This window comes from Poecilia reticulata, chromosome 2 (genome assembly GCF_904066995.2).
Source record: "Poecilia reticulata chromosome 2, P_reticulata-male-v2, whole genome shotgun sequence".
In the NCBI taxonomy this organism is placed as follows: Eukaryota; Metazoa; Chordata; class Actinopteri; order Cyprinodontiformes; family Poeciliidae; genus Poecilia; species Poecilia reticulata.
This window is the reverse complement of record NC_088831.1, coordinates 23909338-23930739: the sequence shown is the minus strand read 5'-3', so window position 1 is coordinate 23930739 and position 21402 is coordinate 23909338. Positions and strand designations below refer to the sequence as shown.

Genomic DNA, 21402 nt, shown 5'->3' with positions numbered 1-21402 from the left:
TAGCAGTTAAATGTAAAACTGATCTTATCCACTGATCTCATTTACCTCCGAAAGGGTCTGAAACTCAGCCACTGTCCCCTTTGCTCTGCCATGAGAGAGGGCTGATTGACAGATTTACCCATCTATCTATCATTAAAATAAGTCTCTGCCTGCCATCTCATTCCATCTGGGTCCTGACTACAACAAATTACAACAGACTGGACATAAATGCAAAATGTCTTACTTTTCTAGGATAATTATTTCATTGTGACAAGCACTTTGGATTACATTCATATTTTTAAAGGTGCTTTATAAATGAATTTAATTTTAAATTAAACTTTATGGATCTTTCTGGCAGTTTTTATAAACTTCTGGAAATGCGAGTAAAATAAACGTTTGTGAATTTCACTAATTGTATGTTTCACTAATAAAATAAATGATGCCAAGTAGTATGATAGTAGTATGAGAAAAGGCCATTTCACTGCTACACTGGAGCAACTTAGATCAGCTTTATTTCACCTAGACCTCTGTATTGTACTCAATAAATACATTTCTGATACAGAACAGTCAGTAATCTGTGATGCTAAGAAAATTAGTTATACTGTCTCTTTAAAATAAATTTTGAGTGTGCATCCGTCCATTCTTGGTATGGAATCTCAAGACAAAGCAACCAAAAGGTTGATCAAAAACTCAAATTACAACGTCGGAAATCATAATAAAGGACTTGATAACTTTTAGATTATGGAATAACATCTTTAAAGTTTGCTTGTTTTTTTTTAACCACACTCAATCTCATTTACAAACATCAAATACAAAATATATTTGGGACTGCAGTTGCTGACCCACTGTGACTCCTTTGCTTAAAACGACACTGGATCTTATGAACACAAGACCAACTGCTTCAGAAGCATTTCATTGAAAGAATATAAAACATATTCATTCTCTTAAAGAAAACTGAAAGAATGTCATCACAAGGACAAGATTACTATGGAAACAATTAGGAAAACAGCTAATATGAGAATAAAACAACCTAACCACAGGGACTATTTACATCTCTAGGGCAAGTATAAAGCCTAAACAAAGCCAACATTATACGAGACAATCAACTTAAGACACAATATGCAGTACATAAACAAGAATATTGCATCGAGGCCTACTGCGGAGGATGAGATTCCCTCCACTTCCTGGAGGACCAACAAGCTAGCGCGCAGCAACACCGAGCGCGAGCCGCATCCCACAAACAAAACAGCTGGATGCCACGTTACGTTCACGACGATTTCAGACAAGAAAAACATTCTGAAGCACTTACGAGACGAGGATTTCCCTTAGCTGCCGTGTCTGGCCCTGTGCATGACATCAGTCGTTCTCTCTGGGCTTGCTCGTGTGGGAGACTGCGGGAGCGCGCAGGATGCAATCACATCAGCTGCGGTGACGCGCAGGCATTGCCAAGGTAACCGCTTCAGCGCTTCCTTTGTGGCTGGCACCACGGTTTGTTTACATCCAGAACCCGGTTCCTTTTGGCAAATCAGCGCCTTTGTTTTGCTATTTACTTTAAAATAATGTAATTAAACTAATTACTTTAGTAACAAAAATTGAAGACCAGAAATTAAATTCCATAGTTTTGCTTCATACTGAGGGAGGTAAAACTATAGTGACAACCTCTTGAGATACGTATATAATATAGTAAACATACAGAAAACAAAGAAACATAATATTAAAATATTAACCGCGGAGAGAGCTTCATGTCAAAAAAATGTTTTTCTTAAATTTAAATAATTTCATGTTAAAATTAACGTTGAATAAATATAAAGCACAGTTTATTTATCACGCACATTAATTCCCACTTCAAGTTCGTGCTATTTTAACAGGAGTTTGTTGACTTTGCGATACACTGTACAGGCCTTGCTATTGTTGCAGTAGTGTGAATTATTCATATTCATATATTCTACTCAAGTCTTAAACTAACACATGTGCTCATGGGAACCGGTTGTATTAGAACCCCAAAGCATTTAAATTGAGTTAAGCCATTTTAGTGTTCTTCATTCACAACATTTACTGTTCGGGGTCTGGAAGCTGGATCTCATTTGTCATAGATGAAAGGAAAAGCTAGGAACAACAGCTACACCACAGAGATTATGGGAGAAACCAATGAGGACAAAATGAAACAAAAACAGTCTGCTTTTGATTAAATGTCAAACTGGTGACTTAACTTGTTATTTTGGCAGCTTTTTCCCCACTTTAGCTCCTGCCCAGGACTCCATCAGAGAGTTTGGACTAGTCAAAGGCACTTGTACGTAAGGAGTGTTGGACTCTGAAGGGACTGAGCCAGTTCGGGCCAGCCTGCTTCTCTTTCTCTCCTTCTCTCCTTTTCTTTTCCCTCTCACTCTCCCTTCCTGTCCTGTCTCAGGAGCGCAAGATTTGGGAAATTCCTTCAAGCTACTTTATTCCAGGTTTCTGAGGGATTTAAACATGCACACTGAGGGTTTTCTGCAGTCAATGCTGGTGCCGTCGTTTCTGATCCTGCTCTCTACCGTTGAGGACACTTTGTTACAGTCGGTAAGGTGAGTTTCCATAAGTCTGTTTGTGTCTTTTATCGGTTTTCTATTTGGGGGCAGCCAGAAGTGCAAGAAATAAAAGGGAGGCGCAAAGTTGTGCTGACTTACGAGTTTTGGGAAGGCAATATGAGAAGTTTTAGCAAAGCCAGTGGTATAAATATGGTCTGCACTTTTACTTTCTGGTTTCCAAATGTGTCTTTGTTTGCCAGCTGTTAACAATGCGGTCCATGAAGGCAGCATACGCCAAGATTTCAAAGTGATGTGCTATCCTTGCTTGTTATTTTTTTAAATATTTTTTTGTTTTGTTTTGTTTTGCTTTGCTTTGCTTTGTTTTACTCCAGTGGTCGTGTTTGAATTGACATAATATAACTGACATGTCCTCTAGTTAGCTTTGACAACAAACCATGAGACTGAATGTCACTTTTACAGCTTTGATTGTTACACAGGGCATGAAGTTAATTTCTGGGGTGGAATGGAGTGGCAGGGCTGTGTGCTGGGTAAGAAGCTGGCCAGCTGGGGCCTCTCAGAGTGGAATTTATATTTTCTCTCCGCGCCAGGTTGGGTATTTTTTTCCAGGAGCTCTCACTTTATGTGCACTAGGCTTATCTTAAATGATTTCTTTCCGAATAGTAATGTAGATAGTTCAGCTATGTTGTGCTTAAGGGAATTTTTTTTAGCATAAAAATAGATGTGTGCTTGCAGAATTTGTTGTGATGGAAAAAATATATGCCAAAGAATATACCTTGTCGTGAATTACAATATGCAGTGTCTTGCAAAAGTATTTGCACCCCTTGAACTTCTTTACATTTTTGTCACATGACGATATGTTTCAGAGTATTGTATTGTATTGTTAATGTTATTAACAGATCAACATTAAATTGTGCATATTTTTTAATTGGGGGGGAATCTTTTTTTTCTTCTTTCCAAATACTCTCCATTGGCTTTATGTCTAAACTTTGACTGGGTCATTCTAACACATAAATATGCTGTTGAAGGTGAATTCTGCCCTCCTCTCCAGTCATCTGCACAAATAATAAGCAATGTACACAACCCTGTTTAAATTCTAGACTTTATGAATCCTGCATAATTCAAATGGCATGACAAAGAAAAGCCTCTCTCTCTCTTTTTTTTTAGGAAAAATATGACAGACGTTGAATTAACCTTGTTACAAATGTATCAGGGTTTCAAATGCTCCAAATCAAGAGGGAGCACTTTATAAAATGGCCTTAAGTGTGAATAAAATAGGTAATTATTACGAATTCCTCACATTTTCCTGTTGCCTCTTGTCAGGGTATGTCCGCCATCAAACTAGATGTTGCACAGTTCAACAATTGTTCGCAGCTTCACTGCTGGAGGCTGATCAAAAGAGCTACCATATGCATGGTGTGTGGTTTGTTTAATAGCAATGCAGCTTGCTTGTGTTTAAATGAGCTCTGCTTGGTTTACCCAATTATGTGTTCTGTTTGAACCGACCTAGGCTCGGTCTATCTTTTCCAAAGCCACATCCCCTGCATCAGAACAGAGAAACCAACTTGCCTGAAAAGCAAAACGCAAATCCCCTCGAAACAAACGACATAAAGCAGTGCCACAAGGTTTCTTCATCCGAATGGAATGCTTGAAGGTCATTTTGCCACCGTATTGGAATTGCATTTAGTTTGGAAGTTTACTCAACTGTTGCCTAATTGGCATCCCAAAATCCCGGTAGCAGTGTAAAGAATCCTTGTTACATTAAGGTGATCTCTTTGCAAAAATGCAATATCCGTAACAGTCATCATGAAGCTAATTTTATTTTAAAAAACATCTGTTAATTCTCTTTGACACAGTAGAGCAGCTGGATTTGCTTAAATTTTACAGATGTCATTTGAATGCAACAACGTAGAACAAAGATGAAGATCAGCTAAGGACAAAGCAGCACTGTGCAAACTAGAAACAAAAAAAACGAAACTCTGAATTTGGTCAGGTCGTTCTGACAAACAGTGCAAGATTCAAAATTTACTGCAATAGCGTGTGGAGGAGTGCAGCCAAGTCTAAAAATTCCCTTAATACTTGAAGCAAGTGTGAAATGGAACTTGTTTCACCTCCCGATGACACATGGAAAACACACATTTTATGTTCATTTTTGGGAGAAAGGTCCGGAACGTCTGAGCTGTTGACTGAACGAAATGCATGCACATTTGCCAAACTTTCTGCCAATATAAAGAAAGAGCTGAACTGCATCCAAACAAAATATTAAATGCTCACCAAGAAGACCTAGAGAGATGTGTAACAACAGCACCTAGATTTGGTCATTGAAAGGTGAAGTTTTGTAATGGTTTTATTTTGGGAGATTTATTAACCTTATGAATGTCTTATTAATAAATCCCTAGAATGTTTAAGTGTGACTTTTTCCAATAATGTTGCAAAAAAAATTAATTAAAAGAATAAATAATTTTATAGTAACTTTTTCTGCACAGACTTCAAAAGTGATTTTTACACTAGAGTAAATTTTTGTAAACAGATACAGGGTCACATGCCCTTGGAGTAACCCTTTTAGATTTTTTTTAGTTTTTTTTTTTCAACAAAACTACTGATCTTTTCTCTTCTTCTCAGCCAGGTGGGTGAGGTGTGTAGGCTGTCCCAAGAGTCATCACTGCGCCGCTGCAGGACACCAGATGGAAAAATCTGCAGCGGCAGGGGCAAATGTGACTGTGGAATCTGCATGTGTGAAGCCACAGACCCAGGGAAGTTCTATGGCCCTCGCTGCGTGTGCCACGACTGGGTCTGCGCCACACATAACGGGCAAATTTGCAATGGTGCGTACACTGAGCTTCCTCTGCTATTTTTAGCACAGTGTGTAGCAAAACTTTTTATAGTTTTCAAGCTTTTTTTCATATTCTATCATGTTGCAGCCACAAATGTCAATGTCTTGGATAATATAGGATAGACCGGGGGTCTGCAACCTGCACCTGCAGGTGCCACAAGTGACTCTATAGGCCTCCACAAGGACTCAGAATAACTTTGGCTAAAAATAACAGACATATGTTTTAAAATATAGATATTAAAAGCGCTGCTTGTAGCAGTTTTGCAGTTCTTCACTGAATATTTGCATAGAATTTTCACAACAGAATGACAATAAAAGTAGAAGTAATGTTGGTTTAGATCATTTTTGTTTCTTATTAGGTCAGAAATTATGTTTTTTTTTATACATTATTTCACACAAATATCATCTTAAGAAAACGTATCCATCTGCTTTGTTTTGCGAAAGTTTTCCATTTTTGTTTTTGTTCAAATGCCTTACTTTAAAAAAGACAACAAAATTGAGATATTTTCCTAAACTAATGAATCTGTCTTGTTTGAAAGATCAGGTAATATTGGCAACTGATTGCAGAGGTTACAAACCGCTAGGATAGACTAACACTAAGTAGTGCAGAACTCTAAATTGTAAGAAAAAGAGCACAAAGCTTTCAGGTTTTTAAAAAATATATAAATCTGAAGTGTAAAGTGCATATTATTTATGCCTTTATTCGGATAACCCTAAATGAGATCCAGAACAGCAATATGTCTTCAGAAGTCACTTAGTTAGCAAACAGTTTAGTCTGAACACAGCTGCTCTGGCAAGACCTCACAGGTTTGCTAATCACTATAACCTAATAAACAGCATCCTGATGACCAAAGAACTCACCAGCGGGGTAAAGGGTAAAGTCATGAAAAAATTATGAAACAATGTCCCAAACATTGTAACACATGCACACTACAATTTTGGAGTAGATATACTCAGCTCTAGAAGTTCAGTTTTAAAAGCATTTCAACCATTTTTCCTTTTGCCTCCACTCTCCAGTTATTTACCACTCTGTGTTGGCTCATCACGTAAAATCCCATTTACATATTTCAATGTAATCTCTCAAAATGTCTTGCGAACAATTTTACTCAACACTGTAACTGGGCAATAACTTTAGAATACTTTTTTTAGAGTGGTGCGCTGTTTAAAATGAATACTGCACAGATCCACGTGGCTCAACATATGTTACTGCTTGGATGAGGTTTTTTAGAGAGGGTCAGTAAGTGATGCAGCAGATATCCTCAATGTGGGTTAGATCAGTGCAGTTTGGCAGATGGAGTCCCTAGCTGATGTTTAGGATCTGTATCAAACAGCTGCTAGAAAAATGAAAAACGTTTTTCCATGTCATTTACAAACTTGATTTTGAAAGGCAATGTCCTCCCACATGTTTAATGCACAGAAATACTTTTTTTTTTTTTTTGCTGTCAGAAGTAGTACCTCACTTCTCTCATTGGCTTGAAGCAGTTTTCAGGTAGACAGTAATATGCTGCTGGCTTGATATCAGACATTGTGATGTTATGAACTCGTTGTTTACGAGTCAAGCTAATTCGAGGGAAGCTGAATGCTTTTTACATGGAAAATTGTTTACTGTGCACCTACTTTGCTGGATTTCATGTGACAATTCAGTCTGTCAATCAAAAAAGTGTGCATTTTTCTCCCAGTTCTTTTTTTTTCTTTTCTAGTCAAAATTAATTATGTTATTTTATTTATAAAAAGAAAAAAGTTATCCAAACTAACCTGGTGTCAGATTAAACGATTACTGCTTCCTTAAACCTATGAACTAGCAGCTCTGCCCTTTGAGTTAATGTGTTGTCATACGAGTTCTTTTTAGCCAATGTTGTGATTATACATGCAAGTTGTGTCTAGTTAAATATGGTATATAATAAGTTGCTTCATAATTTACAAGCAAGGGGATGATATTTTCAAACAGGGTTAAGTGGATACCTTTTTTTTTCCCCGAATCTTCACTTAGAAATTGCCTTTTGTATTTACTTGGATTATCTTTACCTAAAATTCAGAGGGTTTCATGACTTTAAAAGCACAAACAAAAAAGTAACACAGATGGAAACTGGGGACATATTTAATCACAATACTGTTGTTAAAAAGAAATACATTCAACCTTCCAAAAACAGACTCAGTTTATATCTTTTTCCTGCCTCCTTTCCAGCCCTCAATCGACAACTCAAGTTATTTTAATTAAACTTGAATTAGTGATGCACCAAACAGTGGGCATTGATGGGAGTCAGTCTGTTTTCCTTTTAGAATCAGGTTTTCTCCCCATTAAACACATTGAAAGTGAAAACTCTCACATGCTTGGCATGTCCTAATAGGAACTTTTTTTTGAGCTCGGTGAACCTCAGTTAATGGCCAAGATCTGATGCATACATTCTTGTCATGCCTTCTATTGGATTTAAAATTACTGCCTTTATCATGAAAGCTGGAGCGTATGCCTTTATTATTTTATGATCAGTGTTTGCTACATTTAATGGTAGAATTGAGACATGTTAGTTTTGTATACAGAGTGGTTCTCAAGATATGTGTGTTAGAAATGAGATAAAGCAAAAATATCCATCAGTCAAGTATGATTGTTGCATCTACTTTAAAAGACACTTTAAAAGCCTGTTACTCTCACCTTGAAGCCTCATATTTAATACCATATGTACTTTGTGTTGACATATTTTGTAATCACTTTTAATTTTTTTACAGCCAACAAATTCACAGCACCACCTTTTTGGCTGGATCAGTAGATGGCTCTGGCAAAGCTGAAAAGATGTCATCTTTGCGCTGGCGTCTTTTTAGACTACTTCATTTTGTAGAATTAAAAATAAATGTGGCTGACAGGAACACTGCTAATACTCAACTAATATAGAATAATGAAAAGCAGTCCTAGGTTATAGGACAAGTGTAATGCATTACACATTTTAAAAGCTTTGCATCAAAATATTTTCTTATTGCCTTAATGCTTTCATAGCAAGATATGGAACTGTTTTGGTCTTTTAGTTTAGGTTCACTTTGATTCTATTTGACTTATTGTACAATGTAAATTTTGATTTTTACTATTTCCAGTAAGCAGTCGTCTGTCAATCACAAGTAACCCAGCAGCCAAGATTCAATGACAGTTCCTTTTTTGTTAAATTCACAATTTAACATGGGGGATATAACGTTCTACAAATTCCACTACCAAACGTGTAAAAAAATTTAGCATAGTTGTTTACATATTTTTTTTTAAACATATTTCAAATAAGACAGGTTGCACCCACTTCCTAAAGCTTACTGCACATATGTTTGATGAGATGCTTTGGAAGTTGTGGGAGGAATCCCGGTAAGAAATAAAAATAAAAATCCCCACTTTTTTTTTTGTCCCTCCCTGTTGTCCCTGGGCTGTGAGTGAGGTTTAATGGAGATATGTGAGAATCCAGAACACGTATAATGGAGATAGGTGTGCATATGGGTGTCTGCGAGTGTATGTGATTTATTTGGGAAGACAAGTTGGCTGCTGTGAGGAGCTCATTATGGTTCAGCAGTCTGGAGCGAGGCCCTGTTTCATCCTGATAATGGGGTTTCACTCACTGCTACAGAGCCTGCCAATGGAACCTATGCATTAGAAGAGGGATGGATTTTCACACCCACCAAACCCACCCTCTCCTCTGTCTCCCACCACACACACGCATACCATTCAGGAAGAGGTTAAATCTTATAGCGCTTCAGCATACACACGCATAACACCAGCCACATGCTCGCATCAGCAGTTGCACTCAAAGCCAGTTGAAAAGAAGACCCCCACGTAACCCACCGCATCCCCTTTCACACGCACACACGTATCACCGCTCTCAGCGGACCATGCATACACAGCATGCACTGTATGCTTTCAGAGATCGGCAGCCAATTTCTCTCCCTGCGGCTCCGTTATCTGTGCCTGTCACAAAAGTCTACTGATAAGATCCAATAGATTTTCTTCCATAGGGATTAAGTGTGTGTTTTTCATTACCAAAAAATTAGCTTTCCTGGCAACAAGATGTTTCAGACCCCATATTTGATTCAGTGGAGGTTAATTAGCATCACCTCAATTAAACCAACAAGTCCAGGTGGCTAAAAATTATACTCTGTTTTTTTTGTTTTTTTTTTAACAGCACTGAGTACGGGCAGAATTTATTACATTGTGACTTAAAAAGTTAGACATATATGGTTTTCAACTTATCTTTAATGTAAGGCTGCATTGTGAATCATGATTCAACATAATGTAGTTGTTCAATAAAGATTTCTCTTTTTATTAAACCATTAGATATTACTGACTTATATAATAATGTCCTTTCTATTTTAGAGCTTGTCTTCGTTACAGCAAGTCGGTTTATCTTGGTCCTTTGCTAAATCACAAATATTGAAAAATAAGACAAAATTGCTTGTGTATTGTTGTATCTGGATGTTAGGTGTTCTCTCAAGAGTTGACTTGTGTCCAACTGGAAATTGTGGTTGCTATTGCTGCGATACACAAAAGTAATAGAAAAAGAGATTGGCTGTCTGGGAGGGAATGTTGGCCAAAAACAGCCTGAACCTTGAATAATTAATCAACAAATTACCTACAACAAACATTTCTGCAATTGCCCGGATACCATTAGTGGTTTATGGAGTGTTCTATTTAAAAACAAACAAAATGCAGGCTGGATTATGATTGTGGGGAATTTAATACAGTAAGACCAAAAGAATTGCAATAGATAAGGAAAACTAAGCTATGGTTCTGAACAATGGCTCAGTTGGCAGCACTGTTGCCTTGCAGTGAGAAGGTTTTGGGTTTTAAATCCCATCTGGGGTCTTTCTGCATGTTTTCCCTGAGCATGCATGGGGTTTCTCTGGGTAGTAAAGCTTCCGCACACAGTTCAAGAAAATGATTGGTCTCTATAAGTTGTCCTTAAGTTTGTATGTCTGTGTGTGCTTTTGTCCTGTGTGTCTCAGTGTTGCCCTGTGAACAACTGACAGAATGCAGCTTAGCCACATAGTAGCTCACAATGCGGAACAGCTGGACTTAATGAAACACAAAATAACAGAAAGTAACAAGAAAACAGACCAACAAAGTGACAGACTGAACTCCAAGTCCAATTCAACTCAAGTGCTGTAAACACTGCTTTTTGTAGCAGTGACAGAACTGGGCCCATGTTGTTGTTGAACTCTGAAACAAAAAAGGGTGGAGTGACTGTTCTTAGGAAATTAGCAAAGGGTGATAAAATTTGGGGCTATAAAAACTTGCAGAACATTACACAGAGTTGAGGTCACCTGGCATTTCAGCTCAAATGATCAATAGTCAAATTAAAATGAACTTTTTATGCCTTAACACCAAAATGCAAGGGTGGTTTGAATTTATTATGACTTTTTGCATTAAAATGTATGTAATTATACAAATGGAAACGTGATTACGTTTTTGAACGGCATACTTTCATGTTTATAACCAGTGGCGGTTTCTGATATGGGTGATAAGGGCAACCGTACAGGGTGGCATCTTGTGCTGGGGCGGCATGAGAACCTCCCTCACAACTGAATAAACACAGTTGGTTTCCTCTACTTCTTTTTTTTAAATGTTCCATGAAAATAAACCATTCCAGTTTATGTAATCGAAGTGCCGATAAACACGAGGCCAATTTTTATCAATACTTGATGGTTATTTACCTCTGGTGATTTGTGCCATTAAAACCATCTGCTCTCTAGTACTGCTTGTTCTCTGTCTGGAAAGCCTGTAGAGCCCTTATTTCATTACGAACTGGCCAGCAATCACGTTTTGGCCTGCCTTAATCATCGGTCACATGATAGGAACTTTCAAGTCTGATAATAAATATAAAGTAAATAATAATTAAGTCATTTATTGCAGATCTAAAGCAATCCTTCTAATCTCACAATATGTAAGAATTGAGCAACTGGGAAATGACCTTCAATAATATCTGTAGACCTACTGTGGAAAATAAAATATTTTCATCCACTGTTGGTGTTTTAATGGCAGTAAATATCCTTGCAACCTCTGCTCTCTGGCAGAAAGCGTACTATTAAAAAATAAGCTCCAAACCAGCTTTATTGTTGGTTGTGCCAACATACCGGGTAGTTGTGAAAGGATATTCTAAGCAACTTTCTGACTGTTTTTCTCTCTCTGAGTCATTTTACCTTTCCTGCAAACTACTTTTGAACTCATTTTTGTAAAATCAAATCCAGTTATGCTGTAAAAGCACGATGGAAGATACTGCTTGGAGATTTATGAAATTCTTCAACACCTGGTCTGACTTTGGGAATTTTAGTACCATTTGGTATGCACATGAAGTGTGCATACCATTCTTGAATGGGACATGTCCAAGTTGAGTCACACTGCCTTCGACCCCAGCTGCCATGTTGTTTATCAGTATCTAAACACCCTGTTGAAAACATTTTTAAATACAGTCATGCAAAATATGAGTTCAGGAGAAACAATCATAAATGAAGAAATTCTAGAGATGGAATTAATTCATTTAAAAAAACTAAAATGAGAAAATGAGTCAAATGTACTCCTTTCTTGAGCAGAAAACATCGTAGGAGGCACTTCAAAAGTGATGCATACTTCTGTTCATTTCTTGAATAAAGATTTGCTCTATGATCAATAATGCTTTGTAGGAACATATTCTAGCACTTCCCGCTCCTTTTCTCTCAGTCTGCAGGCTACCACAGTCTTCTTGTTTTTGTTTGCTTAGATTTTGTTCCTCGCTTTTTTGGCCTCTTCAAGAGCTAGCAAAGACCACACCCATCGAGGTTTTATGTCTTCGTGTCAGGGTCACAGGGATAGTCAGCTTGGTCTCTTGATCCATATCAACCTGCACCAGTCGCGCTTCATGACACTTTATCCAAGCTAAAATTGGCCAATTATGAAGAATATTATTATCAGTAATGTCTACAAAGTCAACAAAAAGGTTAAGCCAAATATCGGTTGAGAGAGAATAAAACAAAAAGGTAGCAGCCATAAAATGCAGTTCTTTTGCTATTAAAACCTTTAGAAATTTTCATCGCTCTAATTTTTTTCTCCTGTACATATTTTTATGTGCTTTCAATCTGCTATTCTGAGTTTTTCTGGGCAGTTTGCCTTCCCCGTGACTCACCTAATGATTCCAGTGTGGGCTGCGAGGAGAAAAAGCCACTCAAGTTTGTCCAAGTTGACTAGTAAAAGACATTTCTGATTGAAACCCATTACTGCTCTCAAGACTTCAGGGTGTAAGAACAAGTGTTTTTAAACCCACCTACGATGCCTTTGAAAGTTCTTTGATGTCAGCTGTGTTAAAAATAACTGGCTAGGTGGAACACTGTAAAAACTGGGATGGTAAGGGCTAAGATTTATTGTTCCAAAGACACACAGGAAACGAGTTAGTAGCTGATGACGGGCGTTTTTTGTTTCACAGAGGACACAATCTATATGTTGTTGTTTCATTGCTCCCAAACGTCACAAATTATTAAAATTACTCTGATATGATTATCATGTTTTGGAGAGTGCAACTTACACCAAAGAAAAATGTAAGGAGATGAAAAACCACTTGTAGAAAACAGATGAGAACAGATGCTCTCTGAAGTTTGAACTAGTTTATTATGAAGATAATATACATTTTTGGAGTTATTTGATGTTTAAACTCTCAATTAACTTAATTTTGGAGCTTAACTGACATCATATACAACAGCATATAAATAAAACATTTTAAAACACCTTCAGACGAGATTAGTTTGTCAGATTAAATGTATTTTTTTTCAAAACAGGCTGGGTATTAAACATACTTCTAATTGAGCTGACATTTCTTTATTCTCAGTTTTTTTTTTTATTAATTTAATGTAATATTCTGATCTTCTGAAAAGCTAAATTATGTGTTTTCATTGGCTATGAATGGAAACCGCCAAGAATAGCAGAAGCAAAGACTTGAAAACAGCAGCCTGTGTGGAATTAATCTGAAATAAATGAAAATAAATTTCTGTAATATTCTAATTTACTAAACTGTCCAAGAAGCTCACGTGAGCGCACATCCAATAAAAACTAAAGATTTAAATACACAAATGATCACAAGAATGAAACACCTCACAGCTGCAAGAGAGTAAGTCTTCTTCTTTTATTAGCCTGCATAATAGTAACTGGAGGTTCCACATAGAGATCGATTATAATGTGTATTGCGGGAGTTATTTCATGATCTGGAAACCACAATAATCACATTCAGCACCAAAACCTGCGAATACACACTACATACATACGTCAATTAAACCTCCGTTATCTGAACACGTCCTCTAATCTAGTGATTAGAAAATTCCCAGGATTATAAAAAAAACCTGCAAATTTATCACAATATTTTACTGAAATCATCATTTCAAATGTTTAAGCCTTTTTCCTTTACTTTTTTTTTTTACACACGACATTCAGGTAGCTCTGCTGCTTAAGGGGAACCACAGCACATCACTGACTCATCCTTCATTGGCCCAGGACAAATCTTCTTTAGCTTGCTAAACCAATTCAGGCTGTTTGACTCTATGAACATTTTAGTAAATGAGGGGTATCTAATGATCCCTGCACAACATATGCTTCATTACAGTTAGGATATTTTAAATGTTTGACAGATGATTATATCTAGTCATCTAGCTTTTAGAAAATTGTTTAGCACAGACTTTTTTTTATTTATTTTTTTTATTTTGCACGCCAATTATTTTTGCTGGTAATGCTGACACACACACACGCACACACGCACACACACACACACGCACACACACACACACACACACACACGTCCTCTTCTACCAGTCCCCGGAGAATGCGTGCAATCACCGATCAGGATTTTTTGCTGTACACGTCTGTTTGTCATTGGTATATGCTGCAATGACCCTGACACATTATATCACATAGAATTACTGCTCAGGGAAGCACCAAAAAAGATAAACTGTCCAAAGACAGGAAGCTTCCAACCCACATAAATTTTGACCTAGAAGACAAAGCGGGCTGTTTTATGTGTCTAAGTGATTGTCAGGTGGAGATTAATGATGGCTGGTGGGCGGCAGCGACTTTATAATATCCGATTCTGTCTCAGAGTTTTGCCGTCTACTATTTACAAAAGCCTTGAGGGGTAAATACAAAAAGAACACGTCAGTAAATTAGACTGTAGCAACGCTGGGTTCAATATTGTATTAAATAATCCAAAAGGATTTTGTATCTTTGTGATTGATAGTAGATGTATGTATCAAATGTTAGTGTCCAATAATTATTACTATGCTACATATGTATAGCACATTTCACCAACAAGGCAATTTCTATGATTGGAAAGCAAAATATGACTGCAGCTCATTTGGCATATCCTATTTGTTATCACTTTTTTTGTATTTTATTAAATCGATAGCAGATGTAATTCTGTAAAATATCAATTTGTATATGTGTTTCTTTTGTGCATCAAATAGTGAGAAACATGTTGTTTGTATCACTAATAACAGCAACACCAGAACAAATAGCAGATGTGTGTCACAGACGTGAACTCTGACATTTGAGACAAATCAACAGCATGCATTGCACCGTGCAGACTGACACTGTCTTCACTGATGCATGTTCATTCAGCCGTGCATGCAGCATGCTTGATTCTAAGAGAATGGAGTTTAAAATACTTTTGTTAGTTTATAGCAACTTGTTGTTATGGTATCAACTGGACCAGAACCAGAAGACCTGAGTGGTTCTGGTCTAATCTGCATCCTCAGACCCAGAATTAACCACGGACAAGCAGGATTCAGCTTATATGCAATATAAATCTGGAACTAAAGTCCGGAAAACTGCAAAACAGCTGAAACACAGCGTTCCTTTAAATCAAGGCTAAAAACCTACCTGTTTAGGGTTGCGTTTGATTAGTAGCAAATTAAACATTGATCAGCATGTCTCGTGTATATTGATGATTTTGATTATGACATTTGTTCATAACAGCATTTGTGTATTTCTTGTTTCATAATTGATGATGATGTAAAGCACTCTGAACAAAATGTCATTTTTCTACATATTGTGTTTTTCAATATAACATCATATATGGCAAGTTATAAAAACAAAGCTTGACTGAAATACTCAATTCATATCTCAGATTAGAGAATGCATTTTAATCATTCTTTTAATTAGATTTTTCTTTTTTTCCCAGTCAGCTAAACTGGAGTCTAGGTGCACTCTTATTCTGCAATTTACAAAATTTCCGGTTCTACTTTGTTTTCAAGAGTCAGTTTTCCTTGGACGAGCCCCCAGAGATGTTTCCGTAACGAGAAGAGATGAGGGGGCCTCCATGTTCTTAATGACTGATGCATAGCCCTTCAAAACAACGCCACATTTACATGATGAACGAGTCAGGAGAAGTATTGAGCATGACATGCAAGGTCCCTCACTGCTAACAGGCAACGAGAGCAACATTCATAATAACTTTGTTGACAGCTTCCATTTGCATCAAATGCTTCCTCCTTTTTCCTCGTCTTCACGTTGCTCAGTGTGGCCATCAGAATAACGAGATACAACAATGCCAGTCTATCTGGGTGTCTGAACACACAGCTGTGTTTTCATGGATGAATTCATATGGGATGCTGGCATGTCAAAGGCATCGGAAAACTTGGTAGTGGTTGCTTAAAAAAAAATAAATTTACTTATAGTAATTTTATGACGCAACCCCATTCACCTGAAAGCGCAATGTCAGACTACGTATTTGAAATAACGTTCCTGTCCTTGTTTTGATGTGAAACGCCGGTAACCTGCACGCTTCCCGGCACTTATAAACAGCATGTGGTGTGTTATGTTTTCCCCTCAGACCGTGGCTACTGTGACTGTGGGATGTGTGAGTGTGACGAAGGCTGGTTTGGAGAGGCTTGCCAGTTTCAGGAGGAGTGTAGCCTATCAAGCAAGAAGAGCAGAGAGCTGTGCAAAAATCAACAGGGGGTGGTCTGCTCCAACAGAGGTAACTTCAACAATACACCAAAACACAACCTTCAAAAAACAACAAAGTTCAAAAGGCTGCAAATCTACTGCAAAGGTCCTAAGTTACTCCTACTTCTTCTTGACTGTTTCTTTTTTTTTTTTTTACACTTTGTCATGCTACAACCACAAACTTTCAAACTTTGTAAGGATTTTAGATTTTATGTAGCAGACAAACTCAAAGTAGTGCATCATTAGTGAAGCAAAAAGAAATTGATATGTTTTCCAAAACCTTTACAAAACAAAAGTGAAAATTGCAACATGCAATTGTTGGACCTTTAGGTGAAGTCCAATGATGTGTTATTTTCAGCACAAATACTGCCGTTCTTGTGAAGGCCACCAAGGTTAGCGGAAAAGCGTTTTTTTTTTCAAACAACGTCATCAAGACCAAGGAACCCACCAGGTCAAGGATACTCATGTAGAGATGTTATAAAGAAGGATTAGGTTCTAAAATAATAGTCCGAGATTTGAACATCACCAGAAGCACAAAAATGGAAAAAATGGTGCCCAACATACACAGACACCCGCCTCGATAAATTGCTGTTACCCCTAAACCGAACAAGCCAGGAAAGGAGAACAATAATCTGCGAGGACCCTGGTTACTTTGAAGGAGCGTTTGAGTTTCACCGCTGAGATGGAAAAATCTGTTGACAAGACAACTGTAGGAAATTCATTCATGAAAATGGCAAGAAGAAATTTGTTTTTGAATAAAAAAACAAAACAAAGTGTTCTAGTCAGATGAGACCAGAACATTTCGGCCCAAATTCAACATGTGCTTTCATGCAGAGAAATAAGAGTGAAGATGACCTTGAACACAATACCTCCCACTGGGAAACATGGTGCTGGCAGCAGATAGCTGCTTGGATGCTTTTCATTGTCAGGGAAGTTAAACCTAAATCTAGGGGAGAATCTTTATCAAGACTTGAACATACATGTTTACATTCTCTCTAGCCAATCTGACTGAGGTTGTTCTGTTTTGGCACAGAAGAATGGTTAAAATCGATTAGAAAAAAATGCCATAATTTTCACATTTTCTTTTGCAAAGAAAATGTGAAACCACCTGCATCTTTTATCTTCCAATTCACTACTATGCACTACTTTAAAAAATAACTAAAATAAATAAAAGACAATTTCAGGAGCCAGCTAATATCTTCAAAGACAGCTTTTATGTTTCTTTGCTTTGGTCAGGAGTCTCCACATATTTCAAGAAATTATTGTCCTTCTTCTTGAAAAAAAAACAAACTACATAATGATGTATTAACAGCTATCTTCTTTTGTTTTGAATGCATTGTGAAAGCCTACAGCACATCAAATACTCTCCACCGGCTACACTTGGTGCACACAAGCGCGTTTTAGACCAGAAAAAGGCCTTTGTGAATTGGTGAATTGCTACCTAGCATTTAAATTTAACTAAGCAGCTAATGTCCAAAGAAAAACTTTGAAAGATGTCTAAGAATGCTACTATGACAATCTAATATTTTAACCCCTAATATCTCGTCTATGTATAATTCGATCTCGTCTGTGTGTGTCTCGATGTTGCATGGATGATGTTAGGTCAGCAGTCGGTCAAGGCTGTTTTTCAAACACATACAGCCAGTTGCCCATCTGGGCTCGCCCTCTCCACTCGTCTCAAATGCTTTCAGCTAAATGAGGAATAAACAAGTCTCAGTGGGTGTGTGCGTATCCGTGTGGGATGTGTATAAGAGAGTGTGTGTGTGAAAGCATAGGATGTGGCCTATTGGAATATGTAGACATGCTAATGTATTCACCGCATGTGTCTGTTTAGCCTTCTGCTTCTTCAACACCTAATCCAAAAAGCTCCAGCATACATGCAAAAACACACACACACGCACACCCCCGCACACACACACACACCACCACCACCACCTCTAGTTGTCAAACACCAGCTTAAACCTGTTGGCACTTGATGCAAAAATACTTCCCTCCAATGAACAGCTGTAAACCAGATTCTTTAATCTCCCAGTTCACTGCATCAAAATATTGTACTCACACTTTTACCATTTAAATGCAAGTATCTACTGCAAAGTTTAAACAAAAATCAGAGCCACTTGGTGGCTGTGTGTAAGAATCTTTTATTTTTATTTTTTGTTTTTTTGCAGGGACCTGTCACTGTGGGAGCTGCATGTGTGACCAAAATGATGACAAGGGCTTAGTGACGGGACGCTTCTGTGAATGTGACGACGGCGAATGTCTGGATGAAGACACGGGAGAGGTTTGTGGAGGTAGATTACACTCACAGTTGCTCAACTATAAGAGACACTGCAATGAGAAACAAATGAGTTTTAATGACAATTTAATGAAGATAAGACATCTGGAGATTGGCAGCACTCGTACTTTTATGACCCCCTTTATCTGTTTTTGTGCATTGAATTTGCAACTGAACGTCTGCTGAACTACTGCTAAAAAGTAGATATAGTTTTAAAAATTGCAGTTAGGTTTTGCTTGTCTGGGATCAACGTCTCAGGTGTGGAATCATAAAGGCATCTAGACTCTGCATTTATCTACGTCTGGTCAAAGAGAAAGGACAAGAAAGATCATATACGGTGCCTTGCATTTTGTTAAATCTGATATTACGACATGATAGGTTATCACAAATTAGCACGTAACCAAGCAGTTGAATTTTTCAAATAGAAATCTAAGTACTTGTGCCATTAATTTACATCTCTCCAAATCTCCCAGTTCAATACTAAGCGGTTGTAAATTTCTTGATTGAAACATTACCAGTTTCACCAATCTGCTGATAGATTTTTGGCCATTTTTTCCGTCTATACCTCTGTATGTCATTGTACTGGAGCCATCCTTCCTTCTGGAGATTGTGTGTACAGAATATTTTCTGCAACACATACATGTAGGCCGAACAGCTGAACTTTTGTTCCACCTGACTAGAGCACTTTTCCCAAATATTTGATGTGTCCAAAAGTTGAGTGTGATGAATATTTGATGAGACTTTGTATGGCTCTCTTTCCATGAGGGGTTGCTAGATCCCACTGTTCCATATAGGCTAGATTTACACAAATAATAGTTGTCTTTCTATATACTGCTCTCTGGTGCACTGGATTTACTTTTTGTTACTTTAGAAGGCAGTTGGCAGCATTGTGTTTCATTCAGAGCCATTAGATTAAAGGCGCCAGAACACAAATGCATTTCAGATTTCTAAAATATTTTCAAAACTGTGAGTCTTTTTTTATTCCCTTTTATATTAATGCACTGCTTTGAGCTGGGTTTTTTTTTTCTTCATAAAATCCTAATGAAATATATTGACGTATTTGATACCTGACGAGAAAGGAAAATATTAAAGGAGAGGAACCTTTTTTCAATATTCTGTACAGTGCAGTTTGCACTTACTCATGTCCCGCCCTGCAGTAATGTGCTACATTACACTGCATATTCAGTATTAGACATTAAGCGATGTTCAGCATCTGTTCAATGGAGTCAGTCATGAGTAGCATCGCTTTATTTTACATACACAAGGCAACAATTTCAAAGTTTCAAACTCATTTCTTGAGAAAGAAATGTTGCTGCTGATTTCAGATTGTAAATCTTGCGGTGATATATGAAATGCATTCTTTATCTTGTCAAAAAAATAAATAAATCTTTGCAATAGCATTACAAAGCCACACATTAAAGCTGGCGGCTGATAGATCTTTGCAAATGATTGATGTTTATGTTTGACAAATGTGCAAAAGTAGAAATGACAAAATCAAGAATGATATCAAATCTGATTTCTGCAAAAGTAAGATTGTTAAAAATCTAGAAGTATGTCTGTCAATCTCTTGCATGAGAACTCATGAGTTTTTCCATGTCCTTCCAGGCCATGGCCAGTGTTACTGTGGAAACTGTTACTGTGCTGCTGGTTGGCATGGAGACAAATGTGAGTTCCAGTGTGACATCAGCCCATGGGAAAGCAAGCGGAAATGCACATCTCCAGATGGCAAAATCTGCAGCAACAGAGGTTTGTTTGTCCTCTTCACTGTTAACATGAGACATTACACAAACTAAAGAAAAATTGCATTATTGAGTATAAAGAAAATACAGAACTAATCCAGAAAATCATAACTGATCTAAGTAAAATATCTGATTGTGAAGAATCACAACTTTATTTCACATAAATAAACTTGGGAATTTTCCATCTGGGCAAATTTTCTTTCGAGCATCCGGAACATTAGCATATTGACGGTGGTTTGCAAAACCATAAAACTGCAGAATGGAGAGGGAGGAATGATACGCTTCAGACCTATTAACATAAACAGCGTCACCGTAATGATTTCATTGTATTTGTGTTGCCTAGGAACAAGAAACAAGCTAAAGAGGCACATTTCAATTTCTTGTCTGTTTCAGTCATCAGAAGGATGAACTTCACCTCGAAAAATAAAACATATCTTTACATTCGTCTTTCCCTCCAGATTTTACTTTTCATAAAATAACTCTAATTTGTGCATCATCATCATCAAAATGAGACCATCTTCATTTCAGCCGTCAAATGATAAATCATCAAGTTTATGACATTAGTCAGTCTTCTCATGAAAAAAGCAGCTTCAAGAAAGGGATTTTTTTAAAAAGCAGCAGGATGTAGGGCTTGTGCAAAATGTTGTTTTTGCTTAACATGTAACATGGAAACATCGGGTCAGAGCTTTTCATCTTGTTTGAATAGCCCAAATTATGAAACGGTCAGGAAAAATACAGAACTAAATGCAGCGCAGACTCTAGACTGCCTTAAAAAGTATCATGTTCTGTGACTCATCAGAGCATGGCGAGCAAGCAATCAGCGGAATATCTCATTTAAGTTAACTGAAGTGCTCCTCCAGGATTTCAGTGAATTTCTCGAAAATTAATTACAGCGGCCTGGCTGAGGGCCTGGTAACCGGTTGGAAGAAATGAGGCTGCATGGGAGTCCCATCACAGAGCCGCAAGTTCTGGTCAAGAGCACAACTGTCAAAACAAAACAAAAAAAACAACAAAAAAAAAGAAGAAGAAAGTATGGCCAGTTTTGTGTTGCAGATGTCGATTTTCCCAGTGAGAGAGCTTTGAGAGGTTCAGCTTCTGTAATCACTGGTAATTATTTAGGAAGAAAAGTTTTT

The 21402-nt window shown here is 37.4% G+C and overlaps 2 protein-coding genes across 7 annotated transcripts in view; one reads left to right on the top strand and one right to left on the bottom strand.

Moving 5' to 3' along the window:
• The window catches only part of nalcn (sodium leak channel, non-selective), a 79793-nt gene extending 78381 nt beyond the window's left edge, over window positions 1-1412 (bottom strand). For all 3 annotated transcript variants that reach the window (XM_081601083.1, XM_081601091.1, XM_081601096.1), the window contains exon 1: window positions 1289-1412. The gene's annotated coding sequence lies outside the window, so the exon portion shown is untranslated. The remainder of the gene's footprint in view (window positions 1-1288) is intronic.
• itgbl1 (integrin, beta-like 1) overlaps window positions 1316-21402 on the top strand; it is a 54503-nt gene continuing 34416 nt past the window's right edge. The window contains exons 1-7 of one of the 4 annotated variants that reach the window (XM_017310805.2): window positions 1316-1429; window positions 2205-2269; window positions 2387-2540; window positions 5124-5326; window positions 16140-16286; window positions 18424-18546; window positions 20136-20276. In XM_017310805.2, coding sequence (XP_017166294.2) covers window positions 2449-2540; window positions 5124-5326; window positions 16140-16286; window positions 18424-18546; window positions 20136-20276 — 706 coding nt within the window. In that variant the 5' untranslated portion in view covers window positions 1316-1429; window positions 2205-2269; window positions 2387-2448. The other 3 variants (XM_017310808.2, XM_081601111.1, XM_081601114.1) reach the window with 3 other exon arrangements.